The 23,020-nt window shown below is 45.2% G+C and overlaps 3 protein-coding genes and 1 long non-coding RNA gene across 4 annotated transcripts; 3 read left to right on the top strand and 1 right to left on the bottom strand.

The window, feature by feature from the left end:
• Positions 1-5,525: 5,525 nt before the first annotated feature.
• LOC133883470 (uncharacterized) lies at positions 5,526-7,965 on the top strand. The gene is made up of 7 exons (XM_062322805.1): positions 5,526-5,923; positions 6,032-6,092; positions 6,616-6,710; positions 6,796-6,829; positions 7,190-7,244; positions 7,323-7,365; positions 7,722-7,965. The coding sequence occupies exons 1-7, from the start codon at positions 5,672-5,674 to the stop codon at positions 7,791-7,793; spliced, it is 612 nt and encodes a 203-aa protein (XP_062178789.1). The 5' UTR covers positions 5,526-5,671; the 3' UTR covers positions 7,794-7,965.
• Positions 7,966-13,755: 5,790 nt separating this feature from the next.
• LOC133883717 (probable LRR receptor-like serine/threonine-protein kinase At4g37250) lies at positions 13,756-17,447 on the bottom strand. Its single transcript, XM_062323132.1, has 2 exons — positions 15,185-17,447; positions 13,756-14,689 (listed from the first exon to the last, which is right to left on the bottom strand). Exons 1-2 carry the CDS (start codon positions 17,049-17,051, stop codon positions 13,965-13,967), a joined length of 2,592 nt encoding a protein of 863 aa, XP_062179116.1. The 5' UTR covers positions 17,052-17,447; the 3' UTR covers positions 13,756-13,964.
• A 1,654-nt stretch (positions 17,448-19,101) lies between these two features.
• On the top strand, positions 19,102-20,273 carry LOC133883502 (uncharacterized). Its single transcript, XR_009902903.1, has 3 exons — positions 19,102-19,517; positions 19,679-19,812; positions 20,090-20,273. It is a non-coding gene; the product is annotated as an uncharacterized LOC133883502 (long non-coding RNA).
• A 707-nt stretch (positions 20,274-20,980) lies between these two features.
• On the top strand, positions 20,981-22,778 carry LOC133931129 (uncharacterized). The gene is made up of 5 exons (XM_062377937.1): positions 20,981-21,130; positions 21,215-21,328; positions 21,418-21,798; positions 21,886-21,999; positions 22,427-22,778. The coding sequence occupies exons 1-5, from the start codon at positions 20,981-20,983 to the stop codon at positions 22,577-22,579; spliced, it is 912 nt and encodes a 303-aa protein (XP_062233921.1). The 3' UTR covers positions 22,580-22,778.
• Positions 22,779-23,020: the final 242 nt, after the last annotated feature.

The following is a 23,020-nucleotide window of genomic DNA, read 5'->3' on the forward strand; positions in this document are numbered from 1 at the left end:
TGTGACATATTTGCGTGTGTTTTTTTGCCATAAGGACTGACATGTTTCTTAATCTTATTTTTATTTTTATTTTTACGTTAAGTGGTTTCGCGATGTCTTGGCTCAATCATATTGCTTCCCTTATCCTTTGGCGGGAGAATGATATGTGGAACTAGGATTTGCACGATCACATTTGTGTATGTGGATAGTGAGCTACACTAAATCAGTTGGCCAACATACCCACATGGCAAAACTGCTCTATACATATCTGTTATGTAGGCAAAACTACCCTAAAAAGTCAGTTAGGTTGTTATTTGAGTGGTATTGTACAATAGAATTTTTATTTTACCTAATATTTTAATAACAGCACGTGGGACATTAAATTTTTAGAAACTAGTCCATTTTGTCACGTCAAAGAAAATAGCGTGACTCACCAACTTAGTCACACCAACTCATTTGGTATGACCAAGGTGACCATGCTGACGTCTGCCCCGGTGCCTTTACACGTGGGGCCGACGTAGCACCCCTCAGTCACGCCAGAGAGGTTGATACGACCGCCTATCATACCAACATTTTTGGTGCGACACAGGGGTATACAGAGCGTCGTGACGGCTGCCCTCCTCTCCTTCTCCCTTTCTTCTTCCTCGAGCCCGAGCCACAACCCGCCGCCTCTCCCCCCACCCCAACCTCATTCCTCCACCAAATATGTCATTTTTGGGCTCAAATCGAAGACGATTTTGTAGGGAACTGCATAGGAAGGTAACTCCTCCATTCCCTCCAAGTTTCTTCATTTATTTTGGTTTACATTTGTAGTTGAATGGTGGTTAGTGTTTAAAAAATTGGAGTTAATGATCTATAAAATTAGTATGTTTCGGGGTAGATCAGATGTCAAATATCATGCTATAGATATATTGTTACGCATGTGTAACGTGCAGATTTTGTTGTATGCAATATATTTGGAGTAGCAAATATGTATGATAGAAGGATGTTGTTGTATAACGCTACGTTTTGACATGGCATATGAATCATTGTGATGAAATGGATAGGTGTAGGCATTGAAATGTTACATGTTTAGGGCTATATAGGACGGATTTTTTTTTATATATATGAATAATTTGGAAGGCATATGTGAAATATTTAGATGGTTTGTGTAGATGGACCAGATTGTTCGTGTGTTTTTTGGTGGCATGGTTAATGTAAATGGGGAGTTCGATAAGATGAGGGAGCAAGTGTTGAAATTTAGGAACCTGCCTTGCTTTAATGAATTGTTGCTCGGGTTAGGTCAATTATGAATGTTGATATTGATGCATGTGATTAACCGTACGCGGAAGTTTTGATGCCAGTCAGGGTGGGAGGGCTCACTATGTATTCATGGAGTTAGCATCGGAGAATCATTGGAAATTGTACAATGATTGTGTGAATGGTTCTCAAGTTTGTTGCGCGGAGGTTGTAGTTGATGTGGCTATGGAGGGAAGCTTAACGTTATCAGTTCAAGATGTGCCAGGTTGTATTAGCCAGGAAGTAGAGCCTGTTGAGTATTTGACTCAGTACTAGTGTTTCTAGCATGGCGTTGCGCACTAGCTCAAGGACTGCCTCTACATCCTTAGGAGCGGTTGCATATGGGAAAGGTAAGGCCTGATGTGAGGAACCCACCAGAGTGAAGAAGACAACTCGGAGGGTGACGACACATCCTACGGGGTCGATGAGATCGAGAGCTCACACCTCGCAGGCGCTCCTCCACCTACACAGCCTTCACAGAAGCCATGGCGTGTATGTGACAAGACCGACATTGGGACAACCAATATCCTTGCTACTAACCCAGGCGGTAATTGGAGAAAGAAAAAGCCATACACACCACAGGGCTGAGTTGTGAACAATGTTATGTGTACGGTACTTGAACAATATGTTGATACTTTAGTTTCGTCGTGTTGCTTGTGCTATTGAACAATATCATTTGTGCAATGTTTTGTGTGGACTATATGTATTAAGATGGATGTGTTGTTTTTGAACTATATGTTTTTGTGTGGACTATATGTATTATGCTATTCTTGTCAATGGTATTTTGTGGATTCCACTACTTAGGCTTATTGGTTCTTATTGTCTATTGCGTAAACTATTTTCTTGAGTCTTTTTGGGCAAATATTTTCAAATGAGCGATTGAGAGGATAAGGTCTCCACTCAAATCTGGTCTAAACATGTGTTTTTGTTGTGTGTTTATTTGAAGTTTGGATTCAGTGATATTTTTTAGTTTAGTAAAATCTTTTTCTCTTCACCGGATGGTCTGGTGCTATCTTTTTCCTCCTCAGAGGATCATCTGGTGTTCAGATATCTATAAGCTCTCACTGACCTCTTGAAAATCGTGCGGCGAGTTCAATTTTATCATCATCGGATTATCTGGCGTTCAAAACTCCGTAGTCTGCTCAAATTGGTCCGGCGTGTTTGTCAGCTTGTCACCGGACCTTCTGGCAATCTCTTTTGGAAATCGATAAATTTCCCATCCTCCTGGACTTCTGTTTGATGTAATCTCCGGTGCTCAGTTGTGTTTGCACCGGATCATACGAAGTGGTAAGCCTATCATCGGTTCGTCACGCCAAGACGCTTGGCGTGACCCATCATGTCATCACGTCGGCCCTTCCCTCTATCTCAAGCTCCTAGTGAGCCCCTGCAAAATGGGTAGGGGCTTGTGTCACGCTGACCCTTCCCTCACTCCCTCGCTCCTAGTGAGCCGCTGCAAATAGGGTTCATGTGGCATGGCAACACAAAGTGTCATACCAATCCCCTTGGTGTGACACAATATTCACTATTTTCTTGAATTATTTGTTATATTTCTTGTGAATTTATTAAATAATATTTGAAATTGTTTCTAGCCAATATATAATTTTAATTGGTTATATTGTATTGGCATATTTATCGTAGCGGTAGGCGAGGTTCTCCATCATAACGTATAATCATTTTCTAATGAATTGTTATCGGCATCCATCTATTATGCTACATTCACTTAGTTCATATGGTTCACACAAATAAACAAACCAAACATGCAAATAAAATAGTTCATATGGTTCACATAGTACAATCAACAGTGATTGTTCATGAAGTTCACAAATAGTTTATAACATAGTACGTGAATATAGGACACTAAGCATCCGACCCATCGAACTAACCTCTAATGCTAATCATCCGACCCATCATTGAGCAACACATCATCATCATCATTCGTGACAAGCACAGAAAAATTAGCAACAAGAGCCTTCATTGTCTCCATTTGTGTACTACCTTAGCCACTGCTCCTTGACTGTCCATGACTCTTCTCTCATACTGGGATACATAGCTCAGTAAAAATCATGAGTTGTCTTCTTTATGATGCTCCAGATAGTTTGACAGCACCATCGATGACGCTTATTCCGTCATGCAATCTCATGATTCACCTTATCTTTACTAAGGTACTCCTCCTATGAACATCTCCATGTACTCTATTCTCCAAAACAAATTCATATGAACTCCCATTAACAAGATACAATCAATATAGGATATCGAAACAGAAAATATAGATAATACGCATAAAACTAATCATGTCCTTGCCAACCACATACCCATAGTAGTACTTCACACCAAGTTGAAGGGCACTATCACGTATCGAACATTCACACTACAAATGCACTTTTTTGGATGACATGATTCTATCACCATATTCCCCTTCACTTGATCCTTTTCCTCTATCCATTCATCATCAAGACCGTACAATAAATGCCAAAAGTTACAAGTAGCACCATGTGTTGCATTCAAATTCATGATACAAGTTACATAACATCTAATTTTACCCCATTCAAATTGTAAACAAGCAACTATGCTTAGTTTTTACCTTTGTCATTCCTTTACAACGGAAGTAAGGAGATCTATAGAAGGTTCACAAAGCATGCTTCGCTTCCCACAGTTGCACAACAGAGGATCCGTTGCACGTCTTTTGCTCATTTCCCACTTCTCTTTATCCATCAGTTTTGGTGGATGAGGAACCCAACGAACAAACTTATCATATGGCTTCGGATACTGACTAAACTGTTTCATCTTCATAACCCTAGGGTCCTACATCTCAGGCCCATCAATCTATTGGAAGAAGCATCACATTTTCTACTCCTGTAAATTATTAAAACATCATGTCAGTAAAAATAATAACATATACTTCTACCATAAACTATAACAAATATACACTCACACGATAATCCTTACACAAGCAGAAAGCATGGCCAACAATATCTTCATGTAGCGACTGAAGAATCGCGACAGGCTTACCACAGTCACAAGTCAAGACGGGGAGAGCGAGAGGAACGAGGGTATTCTTACAACTAACATCAGGATATTTTTAGGCGATGTGTGCCTACTTTTGCTTACGCCACAAATTGGAAGTCATACCATACAACTGCACGAATACCAATCCATTATAAATTTTACATACACCAAGCACTTTTACATTCAACACTACGAATACCCCCATTTGCATTAACCGTGCCACTATAAAACACACAAACAATCCGATCCATCTAAACAAACCATCCAAACATTTCACATATGCAAAAATATCCATCGCTATGACACGTACAAAGTCTATATATAATCCATTTCAATCCCTACATCTAATCATTTCATCACAACAATTCAAAATTACTCATATATATAGAAAAACATGCATTGATCATATACATCAAGCCTAACCATATATGATTTAATTTTCTATGCTCAAATAATTACATGCAACAAATTCTACACGTTATATATACGTAACTATACACCCATAACACGATATTTGACCTCATATCTAACCCGAGATGTACAAATTCATAGATCATTATCAGCAAAATCATAAACCATAACTACCCTTGAACTAAGAATGCAAGCCAAAAACATTAAAAAAAACTTAGAGGGAATAGAGGAGCTACCTTCCTAGGACACGTCCCCGTGAAATCCCCTTTGAATCGGACTTGATTGGTGGAGAAATGGGGGGATTTATCAGCGTTACTGCAGACTGTCGCCTCTGCTCGCGCGGCTAGAGGATGAAGAAGAGGTGCAGGAGAGAAGGGCAGAGGCGACCCTCTGTATACAGCTGAGTCACGCCAACCCTTACGGCACGACTCAAGGCTGCCACATTAGCCCCACATGTAAAGGCGTCAGGATTGCCGCTAGTGTGATCACTTTGGTCACACTAATAAATTGGTCACGCTAAAGGAGCTACTTCCTCAAATTTCAATTTTCCACCTGTTGTTTTTAAAATATTAATATAAAAAATCTAAAATAAAAAATCCTATAAAGTGTAGGTGGAAAATATCTAGTTCATACTTCATGGTGAAAATGGAGGATGTAAGCAAAGGTCAGGGTTGATTTGGAGTTTTTCCAATTTTTAAATACTTGATAGGTTAACTTTGTAATTTCTATAGTACAGGATATGTGATTTCACTATTAAAAATCACACAAAAAATTTGGCATCTATTACTTAAAACCGTAATTTCCTTGATAGCGATAAAATCACATAAAAATTGGTAAAACCCAAAGTTAGAATTCATTGGTCGAAACCACACAAAAAAAACTGAGAACAAGAAACGACCGCGGCAGCACACCACAAATTCGTGCCTGCGCCGCGGTGCTCCCCGCTCCCCGAATCTCCCAGTCGCCGCCGCCGCCGTCGCCACCGTGCAATCAAACCATGCAGGCGGCAGCACTTGCGTCGACTCCGGCCATCTTCTCCTCCGCCTCCGGGCGACCCCGCCTCAGCGCGGCTCCGGCCTTCTTCTCCTCGACCTCCGGGCGGCCCCGCCGCGGCTTTCGCGCCGCCGTCCGGTGCGAGGTCGCCTCCTCCTCCGCGCCGTCGGCGGCTGGTCCCCTGGCTGCCCGGTGGGCCCAGAGGACCGTCGTCATCCCGCCGCAGCGCCGCGGCTGCCACCTCATCACCCCAAAGGTGCCTCCGGCCTGCACGCCCCGCCCTTTCGTCCCACAGCTTTGAGTTGTCTGTTGGGTTGGGTGCGGTGATGATGCTGTTCTTATTGTTATTTCTCATCTGTTGCAGATTATAAACGAGATAAGGAATGACCTGGCCGAGTTCAAGTGCGGCCTGGCGCATCTGTTCTGTATGTATTGTACTATATGTATTCATAACTGATGCAATTTTGTGTTTTTTGTGCATATCTATCTTGTGTACGGTAGCTTTGTTTGATCAGTGATTGAAGATCCATGGTTGTTTAGTTATAATAATATAATTATGTTTGGTGAGACTTTTTTTCCCGAACAATAGGTGAGACTTATAATCGGTGACACTGACTAATTTTGTCCATAAGATGTGTGGTGCTGTTGAAGGATAAAGCTAGTGTACAATAGAAAGGAAAACATCAAAGTATATTCATGTGCTATACCGTGAATCGTGATCTTGGTATTGAGAAGTTTAGGGTGTAATGAAATTATGTTCAGTTGTATTTACATGGTGTTGTTAATTAGAAGAGAGAAGAAAAGAAAACTTCGATAACAGATGTATTAACGGAACTTAATATTATATTTGATATAAAAGTTTTCAGCTAAGCTGTTTGCATGGATCTCTGATGAGTATATTTCAGTACATGATTCTCATTGTTTTTACTAAAATGGTCATGTTCTCAGTGCAGCACACAAGCGCTTCGCTGACTATTAATGAGAACTATGACTCTGATGTCCAGGCTGACACTGAAACATTCCTTAGTCGCATTGTTCCAGAGGTGAATGACATGCCATTTCTTTTTTGACTATGTTCATGGAGAGATAACTAAGATGGTCCCTAATGCATGTTTTTGTTATGATCAGGGTCCATCTGCTCCATGGAGGCATACCATAGAGGGTTAGTTCTTTGAAGCCTCATATGGCTGGTCTTTGGTGTTCCTTGTCACCGTATTGTTTTTTTACATTGTTAAAAAAACCATATTGTTTTTCACTATATAATTGTGCATTCTTATTTTGTGGATGTACGAACAATTAACTTTGCTATTAATATATATATTTTTTAAAATACTCTTGCTTGTTCTATCCTCGTATCATTGCATTGGTGAGTAAAGTTAACTGTAGCAAACATTGGAGCTGCTTTCTAAAATTCCATTCATTGAATGTCTTCTTTGTGTCATCGTTTCTGTGGCTGTTTGACAGGCAGAGACTGTACTATACATCATTAGACCACTCACTAATTGTCAGGTTCCATTTGTAGGACCTGATGACATGCCAGCACATATTAAATCATCAATGTTTGGTTGTGCCTTAACGTATGTGTACTGCCCTCCGTCCCTCCCAATAACTTCTAATGTCTCCGAATATGAGTAATACTTGGCTTATTGCATCAGGATTCCTATCACCGATGGGCGTCTCAACATGGGAACTTGGCAGGTGCACGAAAATATCTAACTTGGTTCTGTACTACAGAGTAACCATTGCAACTGCCTCTAATCTCAGTATTTAAGGTTCTGTTTTCAAGAAGCGTCTATTGGGAATGCATGAGAATTCTAGATAAAAAATTTAGTGAATTCCAGATAAAGAATGTAGTGAAGTGCTATGCATTAGTGTTTTCAATGTATTATCTAGATATGTTTGACCTGAATTTGAACTTGACATTTAAGGCTATGCAGCATGTTGTGTTGAAAGTACTAACCACAATATATTGTCAATATTAGCAACAACTAAAACTCGGTGATTAATCTGGGCACTATATTTAGGACCTGATCTTGAGCATTCTAACTTTTTAGGGTATATGGCTTTGTGAACATCGAGACTACGCTACTCCTCGCAAGATTGTGATCACGCTCAGTGGGATCTAACTATCTAAGTGATCGATGTTAAGAGCTGGAAATGCAATACGGCGATTGCGATGTGTCTTAATCATATGATCTGAAATGTAAATCTTCGCCTCAATTGTGATATGAGCTCCAGTGGAAAATCTTATTTGTAATATTATGTCAGTATAAGGGAAATAAAACCTCTTCTTTACTAGCTTCTTCTCAGGCCCTATTTGTTTTAGCTTTGGACTGTGGATTCTGATTTCAAAAGCTGAAGCTAAAACAAACGGGTTGTTTTTATAAGTGATTCCTATGATCAACCCCTTTTGGGCCACAATCCACCTCCCACCAGGTTTTGTGGATTGTGAAAATAGAGGATATTAGAGCCCCCCTGGAGTTTGAAAGAATTTACCCACCTTTTCCATTACACAACCCCTCCCCTCTCCTCAACCCTGTTTTGGTCGCAATGAATACCTTTCGTGATAATCTTGCTAATGTTTTGTTTTCTGAGAGAGTAGATTGTCCATGAGAGGGTATTTTTAGGTGAAAAAAGTACATTCATATGAATGATGTATCATTTGCTAATTTTCATGCTTTTTATTCTGAAAATTCGTATTTTTCAAATAGCTACAAAAGCTGCCATTTAGCCCATACAGAATTCAGGATACCAAACGGTCTCAGCTTTTACAGTTTTAGCTTTTCACAATCCAGCTTTTTGCAATCCACATTTTACAAGTAACTTTTTAGAATCTACAGGTAAAATAAACAGGCCCTCAACCTCAGCTTGTTTAATAATTTAAGGCATCTATATCCTTTTCCAGATATGCTGTGGTGGTTTACAGAAATTTTAGAAAATACTTTAAATTTTTTAAGCAAAAATTCTGTGATTTCTTATTTTTTTTCCTGCTCTTTTAACTGTTTTACATCGACTTATTTATTTCATAGGTAAGTGAGTAATTAAGAGAAATTTTGGGGAGAAAATGATATTTGGCTGGATCAAATCGACAAGCCTAATATAGTACAAATGTGAGAAAAATGACCAACATGCTTCCTGTGTTGGACACCTGGAATATCTTGATTTCTACATGGATTGTTGTAAGCAGTGCCCTGGAGTGTGACAGGTCGATGGCTTTCAGAAATGGCTGCAATCACGGAGGTCATTGCTGGAGGAGATTTGGTTGAGCACAATAGGGACACTGGAGATAGGGCGGGGGCAATGTTCTAAAAGTCGGCGGAATTTATCAAGTCACTCATCTAGTACTAGTTATATGACTAACGTGCCTGATTATGCGGCCTAACCGGTAAGGCCACCAATTCCTTGTAGATTGCCTAGAATATAATTAGAAAACCGGGAGGGAGTGATAAGGACAGTGGCAGCAGGCTTTGGTCCTTGATCACAATGGGTCCGGCACGGCCAAGTCAGGTAACAGCAGGCTGATGTCCATCTTGTTGCGAGAGGAGCATGGCAGCCATCCAGGCCACCCTGACAGGGACAGCAGCCACAGGGCTGGAGGCTGATGAGGAAGGTGTGGATTATTGAGGGTGCCTAAGAATCACTCATGAGGAAGATGTGGTAAGCTTAGCTGAACCTTTACTTGTCTGAGGCATTTACTATGAGAAAATTTCTCTAAACCGGTTTTCATTGTATGTTCATTTAGTCATAAGTAGGTCCTGGCATCTGTTATTCTACATAACTTTGACAGCAGGTGAGGAGTTAAGGCAAGAAAATGATTTGACTCACAATGATCCCAGAAAGAAATCACTCCTAAGTATTTATTACATAGCTTTTATTCTTTCCGTTCCATGGTCTGCTGGAGAAGATGCTAAATAGGTTACATGTTTGCAAGTTAGTTTTCTACGTTAACGCCCCCAACAGGTGGCGGGCTTTTAAGAGGACTCTAATTTTAGCACTATATTTGGTCTCCACATGATATCTCCTCTTTTGCCTCCTCTCCACATTCTGGCATAGAGAGCTTACAGGCCTTCTTTTGCCGAGTTGTTGGACACCTTTTCTCAAGAAGTCAAAGTCTCACGTCGGGTAGTAATTTTTTTTCTTTTCTTTGCTTTGTATTTAGATTTTAAACTGTTCCTGAGATTTTTTTTCATTTACCTGTTTCCTCAATTTTTTTATTACAAAAAATGTGAAGAAAACATAAGGTTTTTTGAATTTCTCAAGTGCTATGTGAGGTCATATTGCCCCTTTGACTATTGTGATCATTAAACTTTTTGTGTGTTTTTTCGCATCAATTCTGAATGCTGCGACTCTTGTTTTATTATTGAGATAAATTCAATTTACACCCTCCAACTGTCACAGAAGTCTGATTTTCAACCCTCAATTACAAAACCAGACATCCTACAATTCCCAAGTGACGAAACCAGACAAAATACCCCCGCACCAAAACCACTCCGGTTTCAGTACATGTCAGCACGACGTGGCAATGATTTTTGCTGACGTGCCAGTGATTCAGGATTGAAAATCGTGCCAGCAAATCATTGAAGGCGGATGGAGACGGCATGTTGACAAAGTCAAGCGAAGGGGATGCCGGTGCAAGTGACAAGGCGGCCCGAGAGATCGGGAGCGGGAGAGACTTGCCGGTGGTCAGGATCGCATGACGGAGTACACGCGTCGACATCGATGCGCTTGCTTAAGGTGTAAGCAATGCGGTGAGTCACGCTTTGAGAAACGTGCAAACGGTTTCGTGATTTGGTCTCAAAACTGTGGAAGGATTGGAGGAGTATGTGGCACCATCGCGAAGCTTGCGTCGAGGCGAAACTAAGTCGTGAAGGCGTCGCGGCCGTCCGATGAATGGAGAAGAAAATGGACCAAAATACCCTCGATGGTAGGTAGGAGTGTACTACAAGAGAAGGGTATTTTGAGGAAAAGCTAGAAAACTTAAGAGCTAAGTTTCCTATGCCTATAAATATAGGGGTAGGGCTAGAGAGAGTTGTGAACCAGCCACTTTGAGCCCTCTTGTGCCACTTATTTGAGAGCCTTAGAGCTAAGGTTTTAAAGAGAGAAGAATGAGTGCTTAGCCTATGTAATAGGTGAGAGTTTTGAGAGATATATATTTATAATCCGCCTAAAATATGACTGACCTCTTTGAGTAATTTAGTTTATGTTTTTGCATATGCTTAAATTCTCCTCCTTCTAGTTTCCATCTATTGGTTCCCTTACAAGTTCGCAAGTTTTTCGGTTTTTGGTTTTGATTTTCGTTTTGGTTTTGGTCTGAAATTTCAGCATCTTGTGAGATCATTCTTCTTGTTGCTAGAGACATAAAAACTCACATAGGAGTGTATGCTCATGGGTCTTGAGTACCTTTGCCTCTAGATCATCAATTTGGAGAGGTTTCTTGCCTATAGATCTTTTCTTTGAGCTGTAGTTTTTCACCTTTGCAGGGTTATTTTTCTTGATGCTAGTGGCTTAAACACTCACATACTCATGTATTTGAGTAGATCTTGAGTCCCCTTGCCACTAGACTATCATCTTGGAGTATAACCTTATTCGGTGTCCATCTTATCTAGTTTCTTTGAAAGTTGCGAGTTTTTATGCACAAAGATACATGGAATGATCTTGAATGGAACCTATGGTTCATATTCCATCTGTCGAGTCATGTTGTCATGGAAGTAGTCTTCTTGCTTTTTCTCTCTAATTATTTTGCTTCCGCTTGAACGTTCTGATGTGCGTTGGGTGAAAAATAGGAAAATACCATCTATTTCAAAAGAAATTTATTGAGACGCTTATTCACCCCTCTCTAATCGATATTCTCGTTCCTACACAGAAGCAATTTTATCGGACCAAGTTTTGTATATGTCCTGCCGTTTTTCCCAAGTTAATAGTGCTCGCATATCTGATATTCCATCCACTATGGTTGTGTTCCTGGTTAGTTTTTCCATCAGATTTACATATGTGTGCAAAAGACATAATATGAATCATGTTTTCCAATGTGTTGTTTGCTAATCGTACACTTTCGCCATTCCAGTTATTTTGTCAGACTATTATGACCTACCTTTCAGTGATGTCCTTGATTGGAGGAAGTTTGCAGTTGTACTGAAGGAGAGTGATATATACCAGCTTAAGAGTATATCACAGGAAGAGTTCGTCGCGTTACACAAGTCTCTTGTTAAGGTATATTTATTTTGAATAACAGAGTGAGTGAGTGACACATGAGGACCATACCTTTACATGTCAGTAGCATGCAAGCATCACCGCTGAAGGAGTAACCATGTTCTTTGGTTGTCCTCTTGACTAGAGAACGATTTGTTATTCTGGAATTTTGATCTAATAGGTTAAATCAATCAGTTTATGAGTATCACTCGGAGAAGCCTTCAAATTTTTTTTAATAAAAGAAGTCTTCAATTATTTTTGAAAAAAGAAGCCTTCAAATCTGATATAGTACCAACCTAAGAAATTACCTGGAACTGCAGGTCCAGAAGCACGATGCCTTTCACATGGTTATGTATGAGCTGTGGCTGCGGCATCATGTGATCAGGTACTAGATCCAATATCATCCCCGGATGACTCCAACAAAAATGCCTGATCAACTGACAATGCGACGTCATGCTTTGACCACCTGCTAGTGTAGACGGAAGATGTTTGTTCTCTGCTCTCAGAGCCCTGTGCAGCTGAACTGAATAGGTTTAACACCGAGTATTAATTTTAGTGAAGCTTATAACAGCAGACAGCTATTTGATAAGCTGTGTAGAACGTCTGCATCAAGGCAATAGGTAATTGTTGAGCCAGAGTTCTACCCTGTAGATTGTTTTTTTAACAGAATATCTTAACGTTTTACATCCTGTTTATCTAGATTTGCTCACCTATATGGCCTAACTTACACATGGTGTGAGATCTGCTTAAGCTTCCTCGCTCATATTTTTGTACTAGTTCTTGTAAACTAATGCTTGATAATGCTCACATGATAGTAGAGATCTGCAAGCTGGATTTGCTCTGACAGAGGCTATGATAATCCATTATGTTATTGGCCAGTTTATCCCTCATATTCAGTTCACTATTTTTCTACTGTTGGATCTGGTTGCACACAACTAATAGCTGTACAACTATAAGTGGAATTTATTTGCTTGTTTTGATTGGTTCTCTTGTACCACAAAATCGGAGGGTTGACAGGCCCATTTGAGCATCCATTGGTCAAGGTTGCTGAAGAATGCTTATGTACACTGTCAGTATTGCTTACTGTCACACTCCTTGACCATTAGTTCATGCTGACCATCTTTAAGATCCTTGTTTCACAAGTTTTTACTGCCTAGCCCTCCCATTTTCTAATGTAAGCTTGTGACAGAACGACAGTAGCATGACATTGGAGTGCATGCCACAAACTCTTACTCCATCCCATATGTTTAACCTCTTATTATCCGGGGTATCTGAAGTGGATGTTAACCTGTCACCAGTTGGATTAGGCACGAATTACGACCAAGAAACTCGTGTTTACTGCTTAAGCTCTGGCGAAATCACTTGCAACGAGGCGAGGGCGCAGGAGCTGAGCAGGCCGGGCCAGGCCAGCCAAAAAAAAAAAAACCCTGCCACCCGGCCGACACGGCTGCCTGTTATGTGCTCGAAGCACTGAACTCTGCATCGTCCCCAACCCCCCAAAAATTACTCTCCTGTGGTCCATCCATCTCGAGGGCCATGGCGACGGCACTATGGAAGGAACACGACAAAGCAAGAGCAGCAGCAACAGTGATCTTGCTGCGAAGAGAGAAGGGAAGGGAGCACGGAGCACGGGAGCAGTCACCACATTTCGTCGCGTCCGTGCACCGGGCCCGGCCGCCCCCGGGACACATGTCGGCGGCGGCGGCTAGTGCCTAGAAAATCAGGCCGCCTCCGGTGCACCGAACCGGCCTGGCTGAGCCTTGGCCGTCGGATCAGGAGTCGTTGCGATTCGGTCGGTCAGAACCGTTGATCGTGTGCGAAAAATCGTAGATCACGGAATTCATCGAGACCAGTGATCTGATTGCAAGCATCGGACAAGTTCAATGACCGCGGATGCAATTTACTCGAGCAAGATCACAAGAAAGAATGCATGATTCTGTAGGAAACATAAAATCACAATCACAAAACGAAGGATTAGTAGGTTAGTTTCACACAACCTCAAAAATTAGTGACACAAATCTACACACTCTGACGAACAAGCTCGCCATTCCTTGTAGTTGTAGTAAAATTATTGCGATTTAGTAACAAACACCACAAGGTCAATTTTCTCAAGGAATGGCGTCGCTACTGGTCGATGCGCCGGGCGTCGATGGTGCTGTTCTCTCGAGCACCATCACGGCATCTCTCATGGCGGGCCGCTTGCTCGGCGCCATGGCGCAGCAGGCGAACGCGAGCTTGAAGCAGGCCAGCAGCGCGTCCTCCTTGCCTTCGGCCTCGCCGCGGAGCGTGGGGTCGGCCATCCGGAGCACGCGCCCGTGCTCCTCGGCGACGAGGCCGGCGTGCCACTGGCACAGCTCCACCTCGGAGTAGATCCGCCCGGAGAGCAGCTCCAGGAGCACAATACCGAAGGAATAGACGTCCCATTTCGCGTTGGGTCGGAGGTTCTTGAGGCACTCGGGCGCCTGGTACGGCAGCGGGGCGCCCGCGGCGGACGACGTCGCCGCCGACGCGGACCCGCACGGGCTCGCGCCCGGGCCGGGCATCGGGGACAGGTCGGGCAGGCTGCTCGTCGAATGCATGGACCGCTTGCTCCCGAACAGCCGCGCCGACGCGCCGGCGCGGTGCGCCGCGGCCTCGCCGGACAGCAGCCGATCCAGGCCGAGGTCGCCGACCAGCGGCTCCATGTCGGCGCTCAGCAGGATGTTGCTTGGCTTCAGGTTGCCGTGCACGCCCTTCTTCTCGTGGATGTACGCCAGCCCGCGCGCCACGCCGCGCGCGATCCGCAGCCGCGCCTCCAGGCTCAGGTGCAGCGGCGACGGCGCCCCGAACCGCCCTGCACTCACCGGTGATCAGCACATGAATAACATCCCCTCGTGACAATGCAATGCAGAGTCCGTTCAGATTTTGCTTGATTTGCAAGTGAAGAGTACAACTAGTACCAAAGAGTTGAAGAATTCCAGCCGAAATTGCAATGATTTGTGTGATCAATGACAAATCGTGTACCATTACTACCTATGACCAGTACGATTAAGCTCTAGTCAGTAGATGAATTAGTACTGGTAGTGTGCATTTAAGCTGCAGCTCAATACAATCAGTAAAGGTGCCGCCACCTTTACAAAGGACTCAAGCCGTTGCAGCAAAGACTCCAACTTTGCAATCGATTCAAGCTTCAGATCATCAAAAATACAAATAAACCACAAGTTCCGTTAAGATGTCGGTGTCAAATTTAGTAAGTTTTCAATGCAAATTAAGTAACTTTGAGAGTGAGCTGAATGAAATTCAGTTAAGTAAGTACAAGGAACTGTGTGAAAGTGGTAGGAGGACTTACTGGTGAATGCGATGTTGGCGAGGCTGCCATTGGGGGCGTAGTCATGGATGAGGAGCTTCTCGTCGGCGCCCCAGTAGAAACCGCGCAGCCGAATGATGTTGGGGTGGCGGAACCGGGCCACGGCGCGCACCTGCGCCTCGAAGTCCTTGAGCTTGTCGGCGCCGCCGCTCTCACTGATGCGCCGGACGGCGAGCGCGGTGCCGTCGGCGAGCACGGCCCTGTACACGATGCTCGACCCGGTGGCGCCGAGGATGTAGGCCGACGCCTTGAGCAGTGTCTCCATCTCGAGCTCGCCGTCGCCGTCCACCGTCACCAGCGTCGCTGGCGCGGGGGGCGCCTGCTGCTGGGGCTGGTTGTGCTTCTTGCTGCCGTGCTCCTGCGGGGTGCTCCGGCCGATGAAGCTTCCTCTCTTCTTTAGGTCCTCGCCGTCGTCGGACTCGCCGTCGGACGACACCGAGCACTCGGAGCTGTCTGAGCTGTCGTTCCTGCCGCCAATGCAGCATCCCGTCGATGTGGACGCCTTCTCTTCTTTTCCTCCGTTGATGTCTAGCGTCTTGACGTCGCCGATCCCTCGCGTGCTCTTCTGCTGCAGCGGCGAAGCCGCTTGCTCCCGCCGCTGTCGCCTCTTTTTCCTGACGTGGTAAGCGTACAAGAACAGCATGAAGAGGAGTCCGACGCCGGCGATGTCTCCGGCAACTATGGCGACAATCGCGGCGGGGCGAAGCTTCTCCTGCCCGCGCGGCTCCTGCAGCTTCCCGTCAGCCGCCGGAGGTGAGCGAGCGGGGTTCTTGGGGATGGCCGCGAAGGCCGGCGGCGAGTCGGTGGCGTTTGGCGGGTTCGACAGCGACGACGGGATCGAGCACGCCTGCTTCAGCGGCGGCCCGCAAAGCTCAGGGTTGCCCTCGTACGCCGCCGCCGGCTGCAAGGCAAACGGCCCGGCCTGCGGGATCGCGCCGGTGAAGTTGTTGTGCGACAAATCCACCGTCGCGTTCGCCGGGACTACGGCGGACAGCTCGGTCGGTAGAGCGCCGGTGAGGTTGTTCGACGAGACGTTCAAGAGCCGAAGCCGGCTCCCGCCGAAGTCCGACGGGAGGGAGCAGTTGAAATTGTTGGCGCTCAAGTCGACGAGCTCCAATGCCCCGAGCCCGCCGATTGGGAGCTCGCCGGCGAGGTAATTGGTCGCGAGCCCCAGAACGGCGAGGCTGGGCAACCTGCACAGCACGGCGGGGAGGCGCCCGGCGAGCGCATTGTCAGAGAGGTTCAGCTCCTGGAGGCTGCGCGTGTACACCGCCGCCCCGTCCGGGAGCTCGCCGGAGATGCCGTTGCCCGCGAGCGAGAGCACCCGGAGCTCAGACGCGTTGAGCAGCGTGGCCGGGAGGCTGCCGTTGAGGCTATTCCCGGAGAGGTCGAGGTGTCGCAGGTGCTCGACGCGGCCGAGGTCGGCCGGCAGCGTCCCGGACAGCTGCGCGTTGGGCAGGACGAGGCTAATCACCCGCGACACCGTCGCCGCCGCCAGCGACGCGTTGAGGCCGAGGGCCCCCACCGCCGCGGTGCCGTTCGACCCGACCACCGCGGCGGCCGTCGAGTTGCCCTCGGCGGACGCCAACGTCACATTGGCCGCCTCCGCGGCGCCCGCCTGCGGGAACCCCTTGCAGACGATGCCGTTCCACGCGCACGGCTCGGCGTCGTTGTAGCTCCAGCCGGCGAGCGCGCCCAGCGGGTCCGCGGTGACCGCGTTCTTGAACGACATGAGCAGCACCCCGTCGGCGTTGAGCCCGCACGCGCCACGGCACAGCAAGAGGAGCAACAGCAGCAGCATGCCAGCCACAGTGCCGCCGCACCTCGCGCCGTCCCTCCTCCCCTCCATGCCCGCCGCCCGAGCCTCTTAAACACCCAGCATCGCCGGCGACATGGCTGACCTCCTCCTTGGCCCCTCGCACAGCAAGCGTTGACCCGACCCGGCCTGCCGCGGCTCTCTCGGCAGCTCGCAGCTCTACAAGCCTAGGACCCTCGCGATCAGGTGGAGACGCGAGCAAGCAGGAGCAGACGAGCAGTGGGAGGTTGGCAATGGCATGTGATGCTCGCTAGGCGGCCTCAGTGGAGCGGAATAAAGAAGGCAAGGGCAGGGTGGGTGGTGCGGCCGCGCCGGGTGTGGTCGTGTGGAAGGGAAGGCCGAGGCTGCGGCACCCGCAACACTGTTGTGAACGGCCGTGAAATCGCCTCGAAACGCCTGTTTTCGAGCTGCCCCGGGGCTCAGATTCGACGCGCCCCCTCCGCTGCTGCCGGTGAAGGCCGCTATAAATTTTCAAGCTCGACCGGGGCCCGGACGCGAGCCGAGCCGGCATGCAGTACACGCGTCGCTGTCTCTGACCTCCCCCCAAGACTGATACCGACGCCGCTCGATACAGTAGGCAAGTAGTTGGGTCGTCGTCATCTCCGCGACGCAGCGCTGCGGTTGTGACAGCGAGTGGTTAATCGGCCATGGCTGGCATATGGTGGTGCTGTGCGGATCATGGGCGGCATCGTAAAGCGTGACGTTGAGGCGCGGCCTGCCCTCGGTCGCGTCTCCATCCGATCGAGCGATGGCTCGGGTTGGGGCTTGGGGACGGATGGATTTGTGGATATTACGTGGTAGTTGTCGCCGATTATGAGCCGGTAACGACGAAAAGGATCGGTGCAGAGGTCAGCGGTTTTGTTGTCGCCGCGCTTAAAATTCCAGTCTTTTGCGGGAGAACCGGACGCTGCATTCGTAATTGAGCGCTGCTACTTTTGGGGTGGCTGGCGCCTGCGTAGCAGTACATAATTGGTCTCTGGATCATGATTTCCACAGTGATTTTGGACAATCTAATGGCTTTAGGCTCTTAGGGTGAGAGAGACATATGCATTCTCGTCTATAAAATTTATTTTTCTCTTAAACCAAAGCTTCTGATGGTGTCTTAAATTGAGTAACGGAACGACCAATTTTAAGAGTGGCTTCCGACGACCGCAGTCCACCGTAAGGGACCTTGTCGATCTCCCGGTCAAACCCTTGAACTATTACAATTAAACTTCTTTATAAATCTGCCACGTTGGTGGTCAAGAATTATTCTAGCATTTTTCATACCATGCTAAACTTTGTGAATCCATCCATCCATAATTCTAAATCTTAATCCAACATAACACCAGACAAAAATAAAAAATCCAAAGCCACAAGGCTCCCAGGTGCGCTCGGGGTAGGGGGCTTGAGTAGGGCCGGCCCTGGAGGGGGCAAGCAGGGTGATGACCTAGGCCTCCAAAACCCATAGGGCCAACCCATATAGTGATATGGGTATATCGTATATATGTATATACTACTTGTACGTAGAGAAGTAGATGGGATCATTTCCTCTCATGCAATCCTGATTCACCTCCTATGCCACATTGACTTCCTTCGTTCGCCATTCCTCGGCGTGCCCTTTGTTGCGACACTCACCTGTTTTGGGCCTCGAGCAGTCAGATACCCATGCCCTCACCGACACGTTCTGTGACATCGTCGTCGAATCCTACAAGTCCAAGGCGACTGCCGCAAGCATGCCAATGGCAAGGATGAGTAACAATGTGATCACTGGACTCCTGGTGTGTTTTCACATGACCCTTTTATGTGAATCACTACTAGAAATCCCCAATTCCCCTACACTAAAATCATTCCCTAGCAGTGTTAGGGTGAACGTAGGGAAACATTTTACCCCTACGCTGCCGTGGAAGGAAGGTAGGGAAAGAAAGTCGTTCCCTACACTACTTTGTATTTCGTAGGGAAACTTTGGAGCAGAACTCCATGTAGAAGCCAGCATGGCAACTACCCCTACGCTGAACACAAAAATGTAGGGAAAGCAAATTTTCTTTTAGCACCGCGCGCCAGCGCCACATCGAGAGCGGGCTCCTGAAACCAGCCGCGGTCACCTAGAGTCTGGTCCCTCCCAATCTCCTCTCGGTCCCTCCTAAAATTTTCCTCTCTAAACCCACCAGCTGCCTCCTCCCTCCCAATCCCGCCCAAATCAACCACGACCTCCCCCCCTAAATGTTGCGCTCCTCCCTCCCAATCCTGTCTTCTCCCTCATATGCCGCCTCATCTGTCCCAAATCTTGCTTCTTCCATCCTAAATCGAGCTTGGGAGAAGAGGAGCTGCAGATCCAGACAAGAAATCTACCAAGTGTGGGAGAGGAGGAGCTGCCTTTAGACCTGGCGCGCGGCCACGGCCAAGCCACGGTCAAGCCCGTGGTGCTGCCAAGTCCCCACTCCTCCCTGTTGTTGCAAAGCCAACACTTGATTCTGCACTGCCAAATCTCTGCACAAAGAGGATTTGTGCGGCTGCCAGGTCCTTGTTCCCAACTGGCCAACACACACACTCTCTCTCTCTCTCTCTCTCTCTCTCTCTCTCTCTCTCTCTCTCTCTCTCTCTCTCTCTCATTCTGACTTGTTCTAATTGTGTGTTTATGTCCTTATCTTGGTAAATGCTTGTTCTTGTTTATAATTCAGATAAGTTGCTCCTTCAGCTGGTGAAGACTAAAGAATAAAAAGCTGTACAGAGAAGGGTATCTGTTGTTGGCAAATCTGAAGGAAGGATTTTCAGATTATCTTGCTGTGACTGTGCTCAGAACTAGATAGTGCAAGTATGTTACTGATGTCTTCTTCCTACGCGATTACATATATTTGCATGCCATGTAGTTATTTTATTGCGTGCTGTTTTGCAATGTTGTGGATCCCATCAGGTGTGGTTTATTTTATTACTTGGGATTTGTATAATCACTTTGTTTATTAGAAGAGCTTGATTGCTTAGTAGCATAAGGGTTTTTAAAATGCTATGTAAACAGTAGTAGCTTTGTTTATTTGTGCTGCATACCTGAAGTAGATATTTTTTATATTAACATATAAATTTTTTTATTTCAGTTTGCAACTTAAAACATGTCAGTAGAAGATCGAAACTGGATGTATAGTGGTTGGAAAGATAATGGTTGTCATTCTCAAGAGTGGGTTCGCAATACAGATGCATTTTTGGATCGTGCCTTTCATAGTGTTCCTAAATCTGATAAATTTGGAGTAGTGTGTCCATGTTCAGTTTGTCGCAATAGAATTAGACGGAAGAAAGCTACAATGGGCATGCATTTATGTCAAAGAGGATTTATGCCTGGGTATACTAGATGGACTGAACATGGAGAGCGTCCTACTGTCACAGCACCAGATACTTATAATACCACTGACCACTTAGATGAAATGTTGGGTGACTTTGCCGATGCAATGCATACTGATATCATAGAGGATGAACCAACAACAGATGCAAAGGCATTTTATGATATGTTGTCTGCTTCACAAGAGCCACTACACAATTTTACTCAGGTTTCTCGTCTAACAACAGTCACACGTTTAATGGGCATCAAATCACAGAACAATCTGTCCGCATAGATAGTTTACTTAAGTTATTTGGTGATATTTTGCCAGAGGGCCACAAATTGCAGTCAAATTTGTACGAGTGCAAGTGTCTCTTAAGTGGTTTGAAGATGCCATATATTAAGATAGATGTATGCATAAACAATTTCATGATATACTACAAAGCGGATGAACACAAAGAGGAATGTGACATCTGTAATGAAAGTCGTTATGTTGCTGTTGAAGAGCAATGTTCAAGCCGAAAACGAAAATCAATACCCCGTAAAGTTTTGCGCTACCTCCCATTTATACCAAGGTTGCAACGGTTGTACATGCATCCAGAAACTGCAAAGCACATGCGGTATCACAAAGAGAGTACACGTGATAATCCAAGATTTATGGTTCACCCTTCTGATGCCCAAGCATGGAAAGACTTTGGTAGGGACTTTCCTGATTTTGCAATGGATTCAAAAGTCTATTACAAACCGTGCCAATCGCTATAGAACTACATTCAAACCTCACAAAGGAGGATCTAACTCCATTGCGACGATATGTCAAAAACTGGTGAGTTATTAAACTTTGCTTCTTCCTGTAACGCACCCCTATTGACTATTATTTGCATTTAAAGTGGTGTCTTATTTCATCTAGTCTGAGAAGGAAGGGCGAGAAGTATCACAAATTGAGGCATGGGTCTATACACATCGTGGGCTAAATCCTCAAGATCCTAGCTCATTGAACACGGAACAGGCTACTGCATGCCTAGTAATCTTTTTGTTATCTTAATATTCAGTGGGGATTAATCATTGTACTTATTTTGCTGTATTTCTTACCCATATTTTGATATCTAACAGGAGAGGTATAAAACAAAGGCTATTGAGTTAAATGGTCTAGAATTTGATTGGTTGCACTCTCCAGTGGATGCAAGAGCCCTTTATCAGTGCTCCTGTGGTAGGCCGCATGGGAAATGGGCTACATTCAATGGGATGGTTGATGATAGCGAGATCCTAGCTGGGGCAAAGAGTGATCATGTATCCTCAAGAGCTTCCAAGCGTCAACGTCAAGAAGAAGAAGAGCGTGAAAAGCGACGGTTGTCCGATGATGCTCGTGTTGCAAAGAAAGATGCCCATGTTGCAAAGGAAGATGCTCGTCTTGCAAAGGAGTATGCTCAGACCATTTTAGAATGGGGTAGAGGAGTGCACAACCAATATAATAGCTTGCAAAGTTTTATGCAGGTATGATTGTAATATGTCAACCTTTTTGTTTGATTTATTCATAGAGATTTCTTATTTAAACTCCTGTGTCATTTCTTGTGGTTCCAGAAAATGGCTGAGCATACTGGAATGCCTTCAAGTGCAGTTCCACCTGTATTGCCTCTGCCACCACTTCCTCCTACTTATGGAGTTTCAGCCTCTCAAAACCTGTCTCCTGAAAATGTAAGTATTTCATCTTTAGTTTCTGCCATCATATATTTTCTGCCCTTACAATTGAATGGATGGTATGAAGTTTATATTTCATCTTTGAGAAGAGTACTGAGCTACAGGCACTCATGCATTAGTGACATATTGTGTTTGCTGTAAAATTTAACCATGCACTTCATTCTCTGCTTTAAGTGCTCATGTCTGCTAGATGCATATCACCAGTATCATTTTCCTGAGTCACTGCTAGTCAGTGTCCTTGCATGAGAAGTATTCCCTTCCAGTTTGTAAAAATGCAGTATTTCAATTAGAGTTTAAAGGTGCAGAGTTTTTTTTTCCGCTTCTGCGGGGTCAGGATGTAACTAGGAACTACTAGATTGTTTGAACATTTGGCTTTAATTGAGCATGTGTCGAATAAACATTTGGCTCTTTTTTTTGGGTGCAGCCTCATACTGTTGGCTCAGCTATTGGAGTAGAGAACCAGGATGACATTTTTCATAGGGTTGCCCATGGAATGTTTGGAGGCTATGTTAACACATCTGGTGAGGCGGGAGGAAACTACTCTCCGAGTTTGGATGATCATCTTAGCCTGTTTTGATGAGAGCTCTGTCGAGAGTTGCAAGCTTACTGCAAGTGGTGAAGGATATATTTCTTTTGTAATTGGATAACTTGTGTGCTATATTTTGGTGTCACAAATTCTACAAACTTTTGTGCGCATAACTATGTGACTTGCTAATTGGAGGGTCCTTTGCAACATTATTGTATCAGTAATATTTCCTCTGTGATTTGTATTATGACTTGGGTCTAACTTGCATCTAATATGATTATGGAATTTTTGTGATATTTAAATGCTTTGTATATTTAAACTATTGATCTGGTGTTACTATAATTAAGATACGTAGGGAATGATCTTTTGTGCATGCTCTCTAAAGAAAATATAAATAAGATTTCCCTACACAAGCAGGCAAGCAAAATAAAACGTAGGGAAACCAACTTTCCAAATAGGATAGGCTAGCCAAGTCAGCGTCGTTCCCTGCCC

This window comes from Phragmites australis, chromosome 10 (genome assembly GCF_958298935.1).
Source record: "Phragmites australis chromosome 10, lpPhrAust1.1, whole genome shotgun sequence".
In the NCBI taxonomy this organism is placed as follows: Eukaryota; Viridiplantae; Streptophyta; class Magnoliopsida; order Poales; family Poaceae; genus Phragmites; species Phragmites australis.

Bases quoted from the DNA above. Each gene is read 5' to 3' on its own strand.
- LOC133931129 (XM_062377937.1), top strand. From the start codon at position 20,981: ATGCCCAAGCATGGAAAGACTTTGGTAGGGACTTTCCTGATTTTGCAA. The intron at 21,131-21,214 runs GTGAGTTATTAA...TATTTCATCTAG, and splicing joins CGACGATATGTCAAAAACTG to TCTGAGAAGGAAGGGCGAGA. The intron at 21,329-21,417 runs GTAATCTTTTTG...GATATCTAACAG, and splicing joins AACAGGCTACTGCATGCCTA to GAGAGGTATAAAACAAAGGC.
- LOC133883717 (XM_062323132.1), bottom strand. From the start codon at position 17,051: ATGGAGGGGAGGAGGGACGGCGCGAGGTGCGGCGGCACTGTGGCTGGC. The intron at 14,690-15,184 runs GTAAGTCCTCCT...CGGTGAGTGCAG, and splicing joins CGCCAACATCGCATTCACCA to GGCGGTTCGGGGCGCCGTCG.
- LOC133883470 (XM_062322805.1), top strand. From the start codon at position 5,672: ATGCAGGCGGCAGCACTTGCGTCGACTCCGGCCATCTTCTCCTCCGCC. The intron at 5,924-6,031 runs GTGCCTCCGGCC...CATCTGTTGCAG, and splicing joins GCCACCTCATCACCCCAAAG to ATTATAAACGAGATAAGGAA. The intron at 6,711-6,795 runs GTGAATGACATG...TGTTATGATCAG, and splicing joins TTAGTCGCATTGTTCCAGAG to GGTCCATCTGCTCCATGGAG.